This window comes from Rhodnius prolixus, unplaced genomic scaffold (genome assembly GCF_049639745.1).
Source record: "Rhodnius prolixus isolate KJV_2025 unplaced genomic scaffold, Rpr scaffold_7, whole genome shotgun sequence".
Taxonomy (NCBI): domain Eukaryota; kingdom Metazoa; phylum Arthropoda; class Insecta; order Hemiptera; family Reduviidae; genus Rhodnius; species Rhodnius prolixus.
In genome coordinates, this window is record NW_027411582.1 from 2272160 (window position 1) to 2286833 (window position 14674).

At 27.0% G+C, this 14674-nt stretch overlaps 1 protein-coding gene across 1 annotated transcript in view; it reads right to left on the minus strand.

Annotated features, from left to right (window-relative positions):
- The window catches only part of Got1 (Glutamate oxaloacetate transaminase 1), a 48612-nt gene that overhangs the window by 33029 nt on the left and 909 nt on the right, over window positions 1-14674 (minus strand). Inside the window, exon 5 of the mRNA XM_074113428.1 lies at window positions 13003-13127. Within this exon, the coding sequence (XP_073969529.1) occupies window positions 13003-13127 (125 nt within the window). The remainder of the gene's footprint in view (window positions 1-13002; window positions 13128-14674) is intronic.

Genomic DNA, 14674 nt, shown 5'->3' on the forward strand with positions numbered 1-14674 from the left:
TAATGCACTGAAAACGTTTATATTTCATCCAATTATAGAGCTATTACTTATCTAAAATTGTGTAAAATATCATTCATTTCTGACTATTAGAGGACGAGATATTTGAGTTTGAAATTTGGGTGACTTTAAAACCTATAAAACTTTAACTAACTATATCTCCTAAACTAATGTACTGAAAACGTTGATATTTCATCCAATTATAGAGCTATTAGTTATCTAAAATTGTGTAAAATATCATTGATTTCTGACCATTTGAAGACGAGATATTTGAGTTTGAAATTTGGCTGACTTTAAAACCTACAAAACATTAACTAACTATATCTCCTAAACTAATGTACTGAAAACGTTGATATTTTATCCAATTATAGAGCTATTATTTATCTAAAATTGTGTAAAATATCATTGATTTCTGACCATTAGAAGACGAGATATTTGAGTTTGAAATTTGAGTAAGTTTAAAAACCTATAAAACTTGAACTAACTATATCTCCTAAACTAATGCACTGAAAACGTTTATATTTCATCCAATTATAGAGCTATTAGTTATCTAAAATTGTGTAAAATATCATTGATTTCTGACTATTAGAGGACGAGATATTTGAGTTTGAAATTTGAGTAAGTTTAAAAACCTATAAAACTATAACTAACTATATCTCCTAAACTAATGCACTGAAAACGTTTATATTTCATCCAATTATAGAGCTATTAGTTATCTAAAATTGTGTAAAATATCATTCATTTCTGACTATTAGAGGACGAGATATTTGAGTTTGAAATTTGGGTGACTTTAAAACCTATAAAACTTTAACTAACTATATCTCCTAAACTAATGTACTGAAAACGTTGATATTTCATCCAATTGTAGAGCTATTAGTTATCTAAAATTGTGTAAAATATAATTGATTTCTGACCATTTGAAGACGAGATATTTGAGTTTGAAATTTGGCTGACTTTAAAACCTACAAAACATTAACTAACTATATCTCCTAAACTAATGTACTGAAAACGTTGATATTTTATCCAATTATAGAGCTATTATTTATCTAAAATTGTGTAAAATATCATTGATTTCTGACTATTAGAGGACGAGATATTTGAGTTTGAAATTTGAGTAAGTTTAAAAACCTATAAAACTTGAACTAACTATATCTCCTAAACTAATGCACTGAAAACGTTTATATTTCATCCAATTATAGAGCTATTAGTTATCTAAAATTGTGTAAAATATCATTCATTTCTGACTATTAGAGGACGAGATATTTGAGTTTGAAATTTGGGTGACTTTAAAACCTATAAAACTTTAACTAACTATATCTCCTAAACTAATGTACTGAAAACGTTGATATTTCATCCAATTATAGAGCTATTAGTTATCTAAAATTGTGTAAAATATCATTGATTTCTGACCATTTGAAGACGAGATATTTGAGTTTGAAATTTGAGTAAGTTTAAAAACCTATAAAACTATAACTAACTATATCTCCTAAACTAATGCACTGAAAACGTTTATATTTCATCCAATTATAGAGCTATTAGTTATCTAAAATTGTGTAAAATATCATTGATTTCTGACTATTAGAGGACGAGATATTTGAGTTTGAAATTTGGGTGACTTTAAAACCTATAAAACTTTAACTAACTATATCTCCTAAACTAATGTACTGAAAACGTTGATATTTCATCCAATTGTTGAGCTATTAGTTATCTTTAATTGTGTAAAATATCATTGATTTCTGACCATTAGAAGACGAGATATTTGAGTTTGAAATTTGGCTGACTTTAAAACCTACAAAACATTAACTAACTATATCTCCTAAACTAATGTACTGAAAACGTTGATATTTTATCCAATTATAGAGCTATTATTTATCTAAAATTGTGTAAAATATCATTGATTTCTGACTATTAGAGGACGAGATATTTGAGTTTGAAATTTGAGTAAGTTTAAAAACCTATAAAACTTGAACTAACTATATCTCCTAAACTAATGCACTGAAAACGTTTATATTTCATCCAATTATAGAGCTATTAGTTATCTAAAATTGTGTAAAATATCATTCATTTCTGACTATTAGAGGACGAGATATTTGAGTTTGAAATTTGGGTGACTTTAAAACCTATAAAACTTTAACTAACTATATCTCCTAAACTAATGTACTGAAAACGTTGATATTTCATCCAATTATAGAGCTATTAGTTATCTAAAATTGTGTAAAATATCATTGATTTCTGACCATTTGAAGACGAGATATTTGAGTTTGAAATTTGAGTAAGTTTAAAAACCTATAAAACTATAACTAACTATATCTCCTAAACTAATGCACTGAAAACGTTTATATTTCATCCAATTATAGAGCTATTAGTTATCTAAAATTGTGTAAAATATCATTGATTTCTGACTATTAGAGGACGAGATATTTGAGTTTGAAATTTGGGTGACTTTAAAACCTATAAAACTTTAACTAACTATATCTCCTAAACTAATGTACTGAAAACGTTGATATTTCATCCAATTGTTGAGCTATTAGTTATCTTTAATTGTGTAAAATATCATTGATTTCTGACCATTAGAAGACGAGATATTTGAGTTTGAAATTTGAGTAAGTTTAAAAACCTATGAAACTATAACTAACTATATCTCCTAAACTAATGCACTGAAAACGTTGATATTTCATCCAATTATAGAGCTATTAGTTATCTAAAATTGTGTAAAATATCATTCATTTCTGACTATTAGAGGACGAGATATTTGAGTTTGAAATTTGGGTTACTTTAAAACCTATAAAACTTTAACTAACTATATCTCCTAAACTAATGTACTGAAAACGTTGATATTTCATCCAATTGTAGAGCTATTAGTTATCTAAAATTGTGTAAAATATAATTGATTTCTGACCATTTGAAGACGAGATATTTGAGTTTGAAATTTGGCTGACTTTAAAACCTACAAAACATTAACTAACTATATCTGCTAAACTAATGTACTGAAAACGTTGATATTTCATCCAATTGTTGAACTATTAGTTATCTTTAATTGTGTAAAATATCATTAATTTCTGACCATTAGAAGACGAGATATTTGAGTTTGAAATTTGGGTGACTTTAAAACCTATAAAACTTTAACTAACTATATCTCCTAAACTAATGTACTGAAAACGTTGATATTTCATCCAATTGTTGAGCAATTAGTTATCTTTAATTGTGTAAAATATCATTGATTTCTGACCATTTGAGGACGAGATATTTGAGTTTGAAATTTGGGTGACTTTAAAACCTATAAAACTTTAACTAACTATATCTCCTAAACTAATGTACTGAAAACGTTTATATTTCATCCAATTATAGAGCTATTAGTTATCTAAAATTGTGTAAAATATCATTCATTTCTGACCATTAGAAGACGAGATATTTGAGTTTGAAATTTGAGTAAGTTTAAAAACCTATAAAACTTGAACTAACTATATCTCCTAATCTAATGCACTGAAAACGTTTATATTTCATCCAATTATAGAGCTATTAGTTATCTAAAATTGTGTAAAATATCATTCATTTCTGACTATTAGAGGACGAGATATTTGAGTTTGAAATTTGGGTGACTTTAAAACCTATAAAACTTTAACTAACTATATCTCCTAAACTAATGTACTGAAAACGTTGATATTTCAACCAATTGTAGAGCTATTAGTTATCTAAAATTGTGTAAAATATAATTGATTTCTGACCATTTGAAGACGAGATATTTGAGTTTGAAATTTGGCTGACTTTAAAACCTACAAAACATTAACTAACTATATCTCCTAAACTAATGTACTGAAAACGTTGATATTTAACCAATTATAGAGCTATTATTTATCTAAAATTGTATAAAATATCATTGATTTCTGACCATTAGAAGACGTGATATTTGAGTTTGAAATTTGAGTAAGTTTAAAAACCTATAAAACTTGAACTAACTATATCTCCTAAACTAATGCACTGAAAACGTTTATATTTCATCCAATTATAGAGCTATTAGTTATCTAAAATTGTGTAAAATATCATTGATTTCTGACTATTAGAGGACGAGATATTTGAGTTTGAAATTTGAGTAAGTTTAAAAACCTACAAAACATTAACTAACTATATCTCCTAAACTAATGCACTGAAAACGTTTATATTTCATCCAATTATAGAGCTATTAGTTATCTAAAATTGTGTAAAATATCATTCATTTCTGACTATTAGAGGACGAGATATTTGAGTTTGAAATTTGGGTGACTTTAAAACCTATAAAACTTTAACTAACTATATCTCCTAAACTAATGTACTGAAAACGTTGATATTTCATCCAATTGTAGAGCTATTAGTTATCTAAAATTGTGTAAAATATAATTGATTTCTGACCATTTGAAGACGAGATATTTGAGTTTGAAATTTGGCTGACTTTAAAACCTACAAAACATTAACTAACTATATCTCCTAAACTAATGTACTGAAAACGTTGATATTTTATCCAATTATAGAGCTATTATTTATCTAAAATTGTGTAAAATATCATTGATTTCTGACCATTAGAAGACGAGATATTTGAGTTTGAAATTTGAGTAAGTTTAAAAACCTATAAAACTTGAACTAACTATATCTCCTAAACTAATGCACTGAAAACGTTTATATTTCATCCAATTATAGAGCTATTAGTTATCTAAAATTGTGTAAAATATCATTGATTTCTGACTATTAGAGGACGAGATATTTGAGTTTGAAATTTGGGTGACTTTAAAACCTATAAGACTTTAACTAACTATATCTCCTAAACTAATGTACTGAAAACGTTGATATTTCATCCAATTATAGAGCTATTAGTTATCTAAAATTGTGTAAAATATCATTGATTTCTGACTATTTGAAGACGAGATATTTGAGTTTGAAATTTGAGTAAGTTTAAAAATCTATAAAACTATAACTAACTATATCTCCTAAACTAATGTACTGAAAACGTTGATATTTCATCCAATTGTAGAGCTATTAGTTATCTAAAATTGTGTAAAATATAATTGATTTCTGACCATTTGAAGACGAGATATTTGAGTTTGAAATTTGGCTGACTTTAAAACCTACAAAACATTAACTAACTATATCTCCTAAACTAATGTACTGAAAACGTTGATATTTCATCCAATTGTTGAACTATTAGTTATCTTTAATTGTGTAAAATATCATTAATTTCTGACCATTAGAAGACGAGATATTTGAGTTTGAAATTTGGGTGACTTTAAAACCTATAAAACTTTAACTAACTATATCTCCTAAACTAATGTACTGAAAACGTTGATATTTCATCCAATTGTTGAGCAATTAGTTATCTTTAATTGTGTAAAATATCATTGATTTCTGACCATTAGAGGACGAGATATTTGAGTTTGAAATTTGGGTGACTTTAAAACCTATAAAACTTTAACTAACTATATCTCCTAAACTAATGTACTGAAAACGTTTATATTTCATCCAATTATAGAGCTATTAGTTATCTAAAATTGTGTAAAATATCATTCATTTCTGACTATTAGAGGACGAGATATTTGAGTTTGAAATTTGGGTGACTTTAAAACCTATAAAACTTTAACTAACTATATCTCCTAAACTAATGCACTGAAAACGTTTATATTTCATCCAATTATAGAGCAATTAGTTATCTAAAATTGTGTAAAATATAATTGATTTCTGACCATTTGAAGACGAGATATTTGAGTTTGAAATTTGGCTGACTTTAAAACCTACAAAACATTATCTAACTATATCTCCTAAACTAATGTACTGAAAACGTTGATATTTTATCCAATTATAGAGCTATTATTTATCTAAAATTGTGTAAAATATCATTGATTTCTGACCATTAGAAGACGAGATATTTGAGTTTGAAATTTGAGTAAGTTTAAAAACCTATAAAACTTGAACTAACTATATCTCCTAAACTAATGCACTGAAAACGTTTATATTTCATCCAATTATAGAGCTATTAGTTATCTAAAATTGTGTAAAATATCATTCATTTCTGACTATTAGAGGACGAGATATTTGAGTTTGAAATTTGGGTGACTTTAAAACCTATAAAACTTTAACTAACTATATCTCCTAAACTAATGTACTGAAAACGTTGATATTTCATCCAATTATAGAGCTATTAGTTATCTAAAATTGTGTAAAATATCATTGATTTCTGACCATTTGAAGACGAGATATTTGAGTTTGAAATTTGGCTGACTTTAAAACCTACAAAACATTAACTAACTATATCTCCTAAACTAATGTACTGAAAACGTTGATATTTTATCCAATTATAGAGCTATTATTTATCTAAAATTGTGTAAAATATCATTGATTTCTGACCATTAGAAGACGAGATATTTGAGTTTGAAATTTGAGTAAGTTTAAAAACCTATAAAACTTGAACTAACTATATCTCCTAAACTAATGCACTGAAAACGTTTATATTTCATCCAATTATAGAGCTATTAGTTATCTAAAATTGTGTAAAATATAATTGATTTCTGACCATTTGAAGACGAGATATTTGAGTTTGAAATTTGGCTGACTTTAAAACCTACAAAACATTATCTAACTATATCTCCTAAACTAATGTACTGAAAACGTTGATATTTTATCCAATTATAGAGCTATTATTTATCTAAAATTGTGTAAAATATCATTGATTTCTGACCATTAGAAGACGAGATATTTGAGTTTGAAATTTGAGTAAGTTTAAAAACCTATAAAACTTGAACTAACTATATCTCCTAAACTAATGCACTGAAAACGTTTATATTTCATCCAATTATAGAGCTATTAGTTATCTAAAATTGTGTAAAATATCATTCATTTCTGACTATTAGAGGACGAGATATTTGAGTTTGAAATTTGGGTGACTTTAAAACCTATAAAACTTTAACTAACTATATCTCCTAAACTAATGCACTGAAAACGTTTATATTTCATCCAATTATAGAGCTATTAGTTATCTAAAATTGTGTAAAATATCATTCATTTCTGACTATTAGAGGACGAGATATTTGAGTTTGAAATTTGGGTGACTTTAAAACCTATAAAACTTTAACTAACTATATCTCCTAAACTAATGTACTGAAAACGTTGATATTTCATCCAATTATAGAGCTATTAGTTATCTAAAATTGTGTAAAATATCATTGATTTCTGACCATTTGAAGACGAGATATTTGAGTTTGAAATTTGGCTGACTTTAAAACCTACAAAACATTAACTAACTATATCTCCTAAACTAATGTACTGAAAACGTTGATATTTAACCAATTATAGAGCTATTATTTATCTAAAATTGTATAAAATATCATTGATTTCTGACCATTAGAAGACGTGATATTTGAGTTTGAAATTTGAGTAAGTTTAAAAACCTATAAAACTTGAACTAACTATATCTCCTAAACTAATGCACTGAAAACGTTTATATTTCATCCAATTATAGAGCTATTAGTTATCTAAAATTGTGTAAAATATCATTGATTTCTGACTATTAGAGGACGAGATATTTGAGTTTGAAATTTGAGTAAGTTTAAAAACCTACAAAACATTAACTAACTATATCTCCTAAACTAATGCACTGAAAACGTTTATATTTCATCCAATTATAGAGCTATTAGTTATCTAAAATTGTGTAAAATATCATTCATTTCTGACTATTAGAGGACGAGATATTTGAGTTTGAAATTTGGGTGACTTTAAAACCTATAAAACTTTAACTAACTATATCTCCTAAACTAATGTACTGAAAACGTTGATATTTTATCCAATTATAGAGCTATTATTTATCTAAAATTGTGTAAAATATCATTGATTTCTGACCATTAGAAGACGAGATATTTGAGTTTGAAATTTGGGTGACTTTAAAACCTATAAAACTTTAACTAACTATATCTCCTAAACTAATGTACTGAAAACGTTGATATTTCATCCAATTGTAGAGCTATTAGTTATCTAAAATTGTGTAAAATATAATTGATTTCTGACCATTTGAAGACGAGATATTTGAGTTTGAAATTTGGCTGACTTTAAAACCTACAAAACATTAACTAACTATATCTCCTAAACTAATGTACTGAAAACGTTGATATTTTATCCAATTATAGAGCTATTATTTATCTAAAATTGTGTAAAATATCATTGATTTCTGACTATTAGAGGACGAGATATTTGAGTTTGAAATTTGAGTAAGTTTAAAAACCTATAAAACTTGAACTAACTATATCTCCTAAACTAATGCACTGAAAACGTTTATATTTCATCCAATTATAGAGCTATTAGTTATCTAAAATTGTGTAAAATATCATTCATTTCTGACTATTAGAGGACGAGATATTTGAGTTTGAAATTTGGGTGACTTTAAAACCTATAAAACTTTAACTAACTATATCTCCTAAACTAATGTACTGAAAACGTTGATATTTCATCCAATTATAGAGCTATTAGTTATCTAAAATTGTGTAAAATATCATTGATTTCTGACCATTTGAAGACGAGATATTTGAGTTTGAAATTTGAGTAAGTTTAAAAACCTATAAAACTATAACTAACTATATCTCCTAAACTAATGCACTGAAAACGTTTATATTTCATCCAATTATAGAGCTATTAGTTATCTAAAATTGTGTAAAATATCATTGATTTCTGACTATTAGAGGACGAGATATTTGAGTTTGAAATTTGGGTGACTTTAAAACCTATAAAACTTTAACTAACTATATCTCCTAAACTAATGTACTGAAAACGTTGATATTTCATCCAATTGTTGAGCTATTAGTTATCTTTAATTGTGCAAAATATCATTGATTTCTGACCATTAGAAGACGAGATATTTGAGTTTGAAATTTGAGTAAGTTTAAAAACCTATAAAACTTGAACTAACTATATCTCCTAAACTAATGCACTGAAAACGTTTATATTTCATCCAATTATAGAGCTATTAGTTATCTAAAATTGTGTAAAATATCATTGATTTCTGACTATTAGAGGACGAGATATTTGAGTTTGAAATTTGGGTGACTTTAAAACCTATAAAACTTGAACTAACTATATCTCCTAAACTAATGCACTGAAAACGTTTATATTTCATCCAATTATAGAGCTATTAGTTATCTAAAATTGTGTAAAATATCATTCATTTCTGACTATTAGAGGACGAGATATTTGAGTTTGAAATTTGGGTGACTTTAAAACCTATAAAACTTTAACTAACTATATCTCCTAAACTAATGCACTGAAAACGTTTATATTTCATCCAATTATAGAGCTATTACTTATCTAAAATTGTGTAAAATATCATTCATTTCTGACTATTAGAGGACGAGATATTTGAGTTTGAAATTTGGGTGACTTTAAAACCTATAAAACTTTAACTAACTATATCTCCTAAACTAATGTACTGAAAACGTTGATATTTCATCCAATTATAGAGCTATTAGTTATCTAAAATTGTGTAAAATATCATTGATTTCTGACCATTTGAAGACGAGATATTTGAGTTTGAAATTTGGCTGACTTTAAAACCTACAAAACATTAACTAACTATATCTCCTAAACTAATGTACTGAAAACGTTGATATTTTATCCAATTATAGAGCTATTATTTATCTAAAATTGTGTAAAATATCATTGATTTCTGACCATTAGAAGACGAGATATTTGAGTTTGAAATTTGAGTAAGTTTAAAAACCTATAAAACTTGAACTAACTATATCTCCTAAACTAATGCACTGAAAACGTTTATATTTCATCCAATTATAGAGCTATTAGTTATCTAAAATTGTGTAAAATATCATTGATTTCTGACTATTAGAGGACGAGATATTTGAGTTTGAAATTTGAGTAAGTTTAAAAACCTATAAAACTATAACTAACTATATCTCCTAAACTAATGCACTGAAAACGTTTATATTTCATCCAATTATAGAGCTATTAGTTATCTAAAATTGTGTAAAATATCATTCATTTCTGACTATTAGAGGACGAGATATTTGAGTTTGAAATTTGGGTGACTTTAAAACCTATAAAACTTTAACTAACTATATCTCCTAAACTAATGTACTGAAAACGTTGATATTTCATCCAATTGTAGAGCTATTAGTTATCTAAAATTGTGTAAAATATAATTGATTTCTGACCATTTGAAGACGAGATATTTGAGTTTGAAATTTGGCTGACTTTAAAACCTACAAAACATTAACTAACTATATCTCCTAAACTAATGTACTGAAAACGTTGATATTTTATCCAATTATAGAGCTATTATTTATCTAAAATTGTGTAAAATATCATTGATTTCTGACTATTAGAGGACGAGATATTTGAGTTTGAAATTTGAGTAAGTTTAAAAACCTATAAAACTTGAACTAACTATATCTCCTAAACTAATGCACTGAAAACGTTTATATTTCATCCAATTATAGAGCTATTAGTTATCTAAAATTGTGTAAAATATCATTCATTTCTGACTATTAGAGGACGAGATATTTGAGTTTGAAATTTGGGTGACTTTAAAACCTATAAAACTTTAACTAACTATATCTCCTAAACTAATGTACTGAAAACGTTGATATTTCATCCAATTATAGAGCTATTAGTTATCTAAAATTGTGTAAAATATCATTGATTTCTGACCATTTGAAGACGAGATATTTGAGTTTGAAATTTGAGTAAGTTTAAAAACCTATAAAACTATAACTAACTATATCTCCTAAACTAATGCACTGAAAACGTTTATATTTCATCCAATTATAGAGCTATTAGTTATCTAAAATTGTGTAAAATATCATTGATTTCTGACTATTAGAGGACGAGATATTTGAGTTTGAAATTTGGGTGACTTTAAAACCTATAAAACTTTAACTAACTATATCTCCTAAACTAATGTACTGAAAACGTTGATATTTCATCCAATTGTTGAGCTATTAGTTATCTTTAATTGTGTAAAATATCATTGATTTCTGACCATTAGAAGACGAGATATTTGAGTTTGAAATTTGAGTAAGTTTAAAAACCTATGAAACTATAACTAACTATATCTCCTAAACTAATGCACTGAAAACGTTGATATTTCATCCAATTGTAGAGCTATTAGTTATCTATAATTGTGTAGAATATCATTGATTTCTGACCATTAGAAGACGAGATATTTGATTTTGAAATTTGGGTGACTTTAAAACCTACAAAACTTTAACTAACTATATCTCCTAAACTAATGTACTGAAAACGTTGATATTTCATCCAATTGTAGAGCTATTAGTTATCTAAAATTGTGTAAAATATCATTGATATCTGACCATTAGAAGACGAGATATTTGAGTTTGAAATTTGAGTAAGTTTAAAAACCTATAAAACTTTAACTAACTATATCTCCTAAACTAATGCACTCAAAAGATTAATATGTTGTATGGAATAGTTAGATGATATTTCGTTTAAAAATGTGTAGTGTTTACTCTTTTTGATCCACTTATGCAATGCCACTTAAAAAAAAGAAGAAAAATTGAGTACGAAGATTCTAGTTTCTCTGACTCTTCTCTTAGTTTTTTAACTAGTTTTAACATAAGTACAATGTAAATTGTAAAAAAGGTAAATTAAATAAATCATAGAATTAGTTTTTAGGTTGTTTTTAATTTAGAAAAAGTAAAAATAGAAAAGAAGAAATTAAATTATGTATTAATAGATTGATCAATTATATTTTAGAGGTCATTGACGACATTTATTGCGGGATAATCAAGATTGATGAGCAAGACAAGATAATTCCTCTTACTAAACTGGCCTTGAGGTTTAATAAATTATTTAGCAGAATACAAAATAAGGCTATAAAATTTAACAATTTCTTATAAAATTACACGACTGAATCGTGTTGAAAAATAAAGAAAAAAAAAATTCATAAAACTTAGATTTATTTAAGGCAAAATTACTTTTCTTGATTAAAATTAGATATTTGTAACATAAAGATATTTGGTTTTAATAATGTTCATGTTCACTTCAATAAAATTTTATAGAAGCATGACGTACACTATACTTTATATCTACGTATAAAAGAAAGACAATTGAAGTTAAATTCTCTAGATAAAAAATTATGAAGAACCCTCTCATGATGGATGAAAATTCGAAACGGAACTATATAAATAGTTTTATTAAACATACACGCTGCACTGGATGAGGAAAACATATTTTTTCGCCCAAAGGAGGAGACAGTAAAACATATTTCCACGGAAAAACTTGCAATTATCTTATATCTTGAGAGGTAAGAGAAATGGAATGAGACTTCAGACGGAAGCTTGTCATCTCAGCTTCCTCAATATCCGTTTAAAAGAAATAAATGTTTAGAAAAATTTTCAAACAAAAATGATAGACAATGACAAATAAGGCTGATTGATTTTACGGATTATATCCGTAAATAGATTGGTTTCGTGTCAACTTTAATGGAACTCGTAATATCTACATCAAACTGATAAATCTACTACTGATAACGAAGAATAATCGATAAAGTAATTTCACCAACAATATCTCCAGATTTTTCCCTAAAATATATACTTAACCTGGAAAATCCCCAAAAAAAATAAAAAAGTGTCTGCCCTGATTTTTGCAACAATTTTCAGGGGGCGAAAAAAAAAACTATTCTGAGAAATAGTATATTTTTAAGTATGAAAATATCACGATTTAAAATTTTTGGGATTCTTTTTGTTTTCAACCACACCGATGCACATACAAAAAGAAAAAAAATCTTCCCCTCAATTCCCAATTTTGTAATGAACAGTCATAAGGGAAGGAATTAGGTACGGGCTACCCATCCTAGAAGACGACAGACGACTGAATTCAAGAAGGAGATTGAGTTGTCTTCCTAGGTTGGAACCATTATCTACTGCAATGCCAAAATCTACTGAGAAAATGATTCGGGAACAAATGATCTCAGATTAATTAACACGAAATCAATTAAAAAGATAAATATATATTAATAGCAAATACCTTGATACACTCGGCAATCAACTCCCATTCCTCTTTTGTCGGATCACAACCAGTCGGATTATGGGCACAAGAATGCAGAATTACAACTGAATTCGGCTGAGCTTCTCTAAGGTCTTCCAATAAACCTAAATAGTAAATTATTAATATTATTTTTTTAAACCAAAAAAGAAGCATATACTTTTCTTTCAGCAAATCTTTAGTCATTTTTTTTTTTGCCTTAAAAAGAAATTCAATGTTATTCAACTACTTAATTGCCTAGAGAACTCAATGGTGGAATTAATATCGGGAGTATCCTTAAACAACGATCTTTTCAAGGTAATACATATAGAGGAAATTTGCAGAAAGAATTTGCTAGAGCCTATGGATTTGGGTATACAGACAGACTCGAGATGTTACAAATCTTAAAATTCCAGTCTCATATTATCCAATATTTCACTCGGATAATATAGAAGCAAGTTCTGCCCAATAATAATACCTAGCATATGCCCTTGGTAGCTTCTATGAACTCAACCTTCAAATAGATAAAGCCTTAAGTCGAGTTAATTAATTACTCATGTACTTAAATAAGGAAAAACTACTAATCTAGCTACTAGACAATTTTTGTATGTATTTAAAAGTTATGGCTAACATTAAAGAGTTTAATTCAACTTTTTTGGTGACCTTCAGGGCTTATAAATGGTTAATAAGTATAAGCCCTGAAGATGACCTAGGCGAATAGAGAAATGAAAAACTTATAACTGTAATGAACAATTATCTATCTTCCCTTTACGATTAAATAAGACTATTTCTAACTTTTAAAGAACGAAAAGTTCTACAAACAACAGCTTTTTATTTTGGTTCAAATCCTTTATTTGGGAGAAAAAAATCTAATGGATAATTTTAAATTTTTCAGAAAAATAGTCCAGTAATTTTGTTTAGAGCTCTTAAATTTTCCAGAGTATTGATATTCCAGTGTTACTTATGCAACTGTATGAACTGTAGTAAAAAAAACTGCAAGGCAATCTTGACTGACAGGCGAAAATCTATCAAAGGGTTCCTAGAGCAAAATGCACAAGATTTTTCCAGGTTAAGGCTGAAGAAAATAAAGGAAACAATCTGTGTTCAGGTTACAAGAAAATGTGGATTTTTGCCACAAAATGGAGACCAAAACAATAGTTTTTAAAGTAAAAGTACTCCACTGCACAAGTGACCTCAGTGAATTTTTTGCGTTCCAAGAAATGGAAAGTCAATAAATGGAATCCTTTTTTTCAATAATTTTTTCATTTTTTATTCAAGTTCCAAATGTTTCTCCTAGCTTCTCCTAGTTCATGTTCGCACCTTCAGTCTGGTGACTTATGGAAACAGATGCGTTGTAGGATTTGAATTTAAAAAAATATATATATTCACATTTTTCTTTCGCCACTATAACAGAACATCTTGCTTCTCTAAATCATCTGAGTTCTAAAGGAAATATTTACAGGTACGACATTGTGTCTCCTAATCTTTCTTATATTCACGGAAAACTTTGTAACGTTTCATTTGTGAAATTCGTTCTACAAATTCATTGGGGAATTGAACACAACAGTATTTTTTTTTTCTTTTAAATAAATTCAAAACGGTAAACTGCAAAAAGTTTAAAAATATGGCCCTGATTCACGTTAATGAAAAATCTATCACTAAAAAATTAATAAAA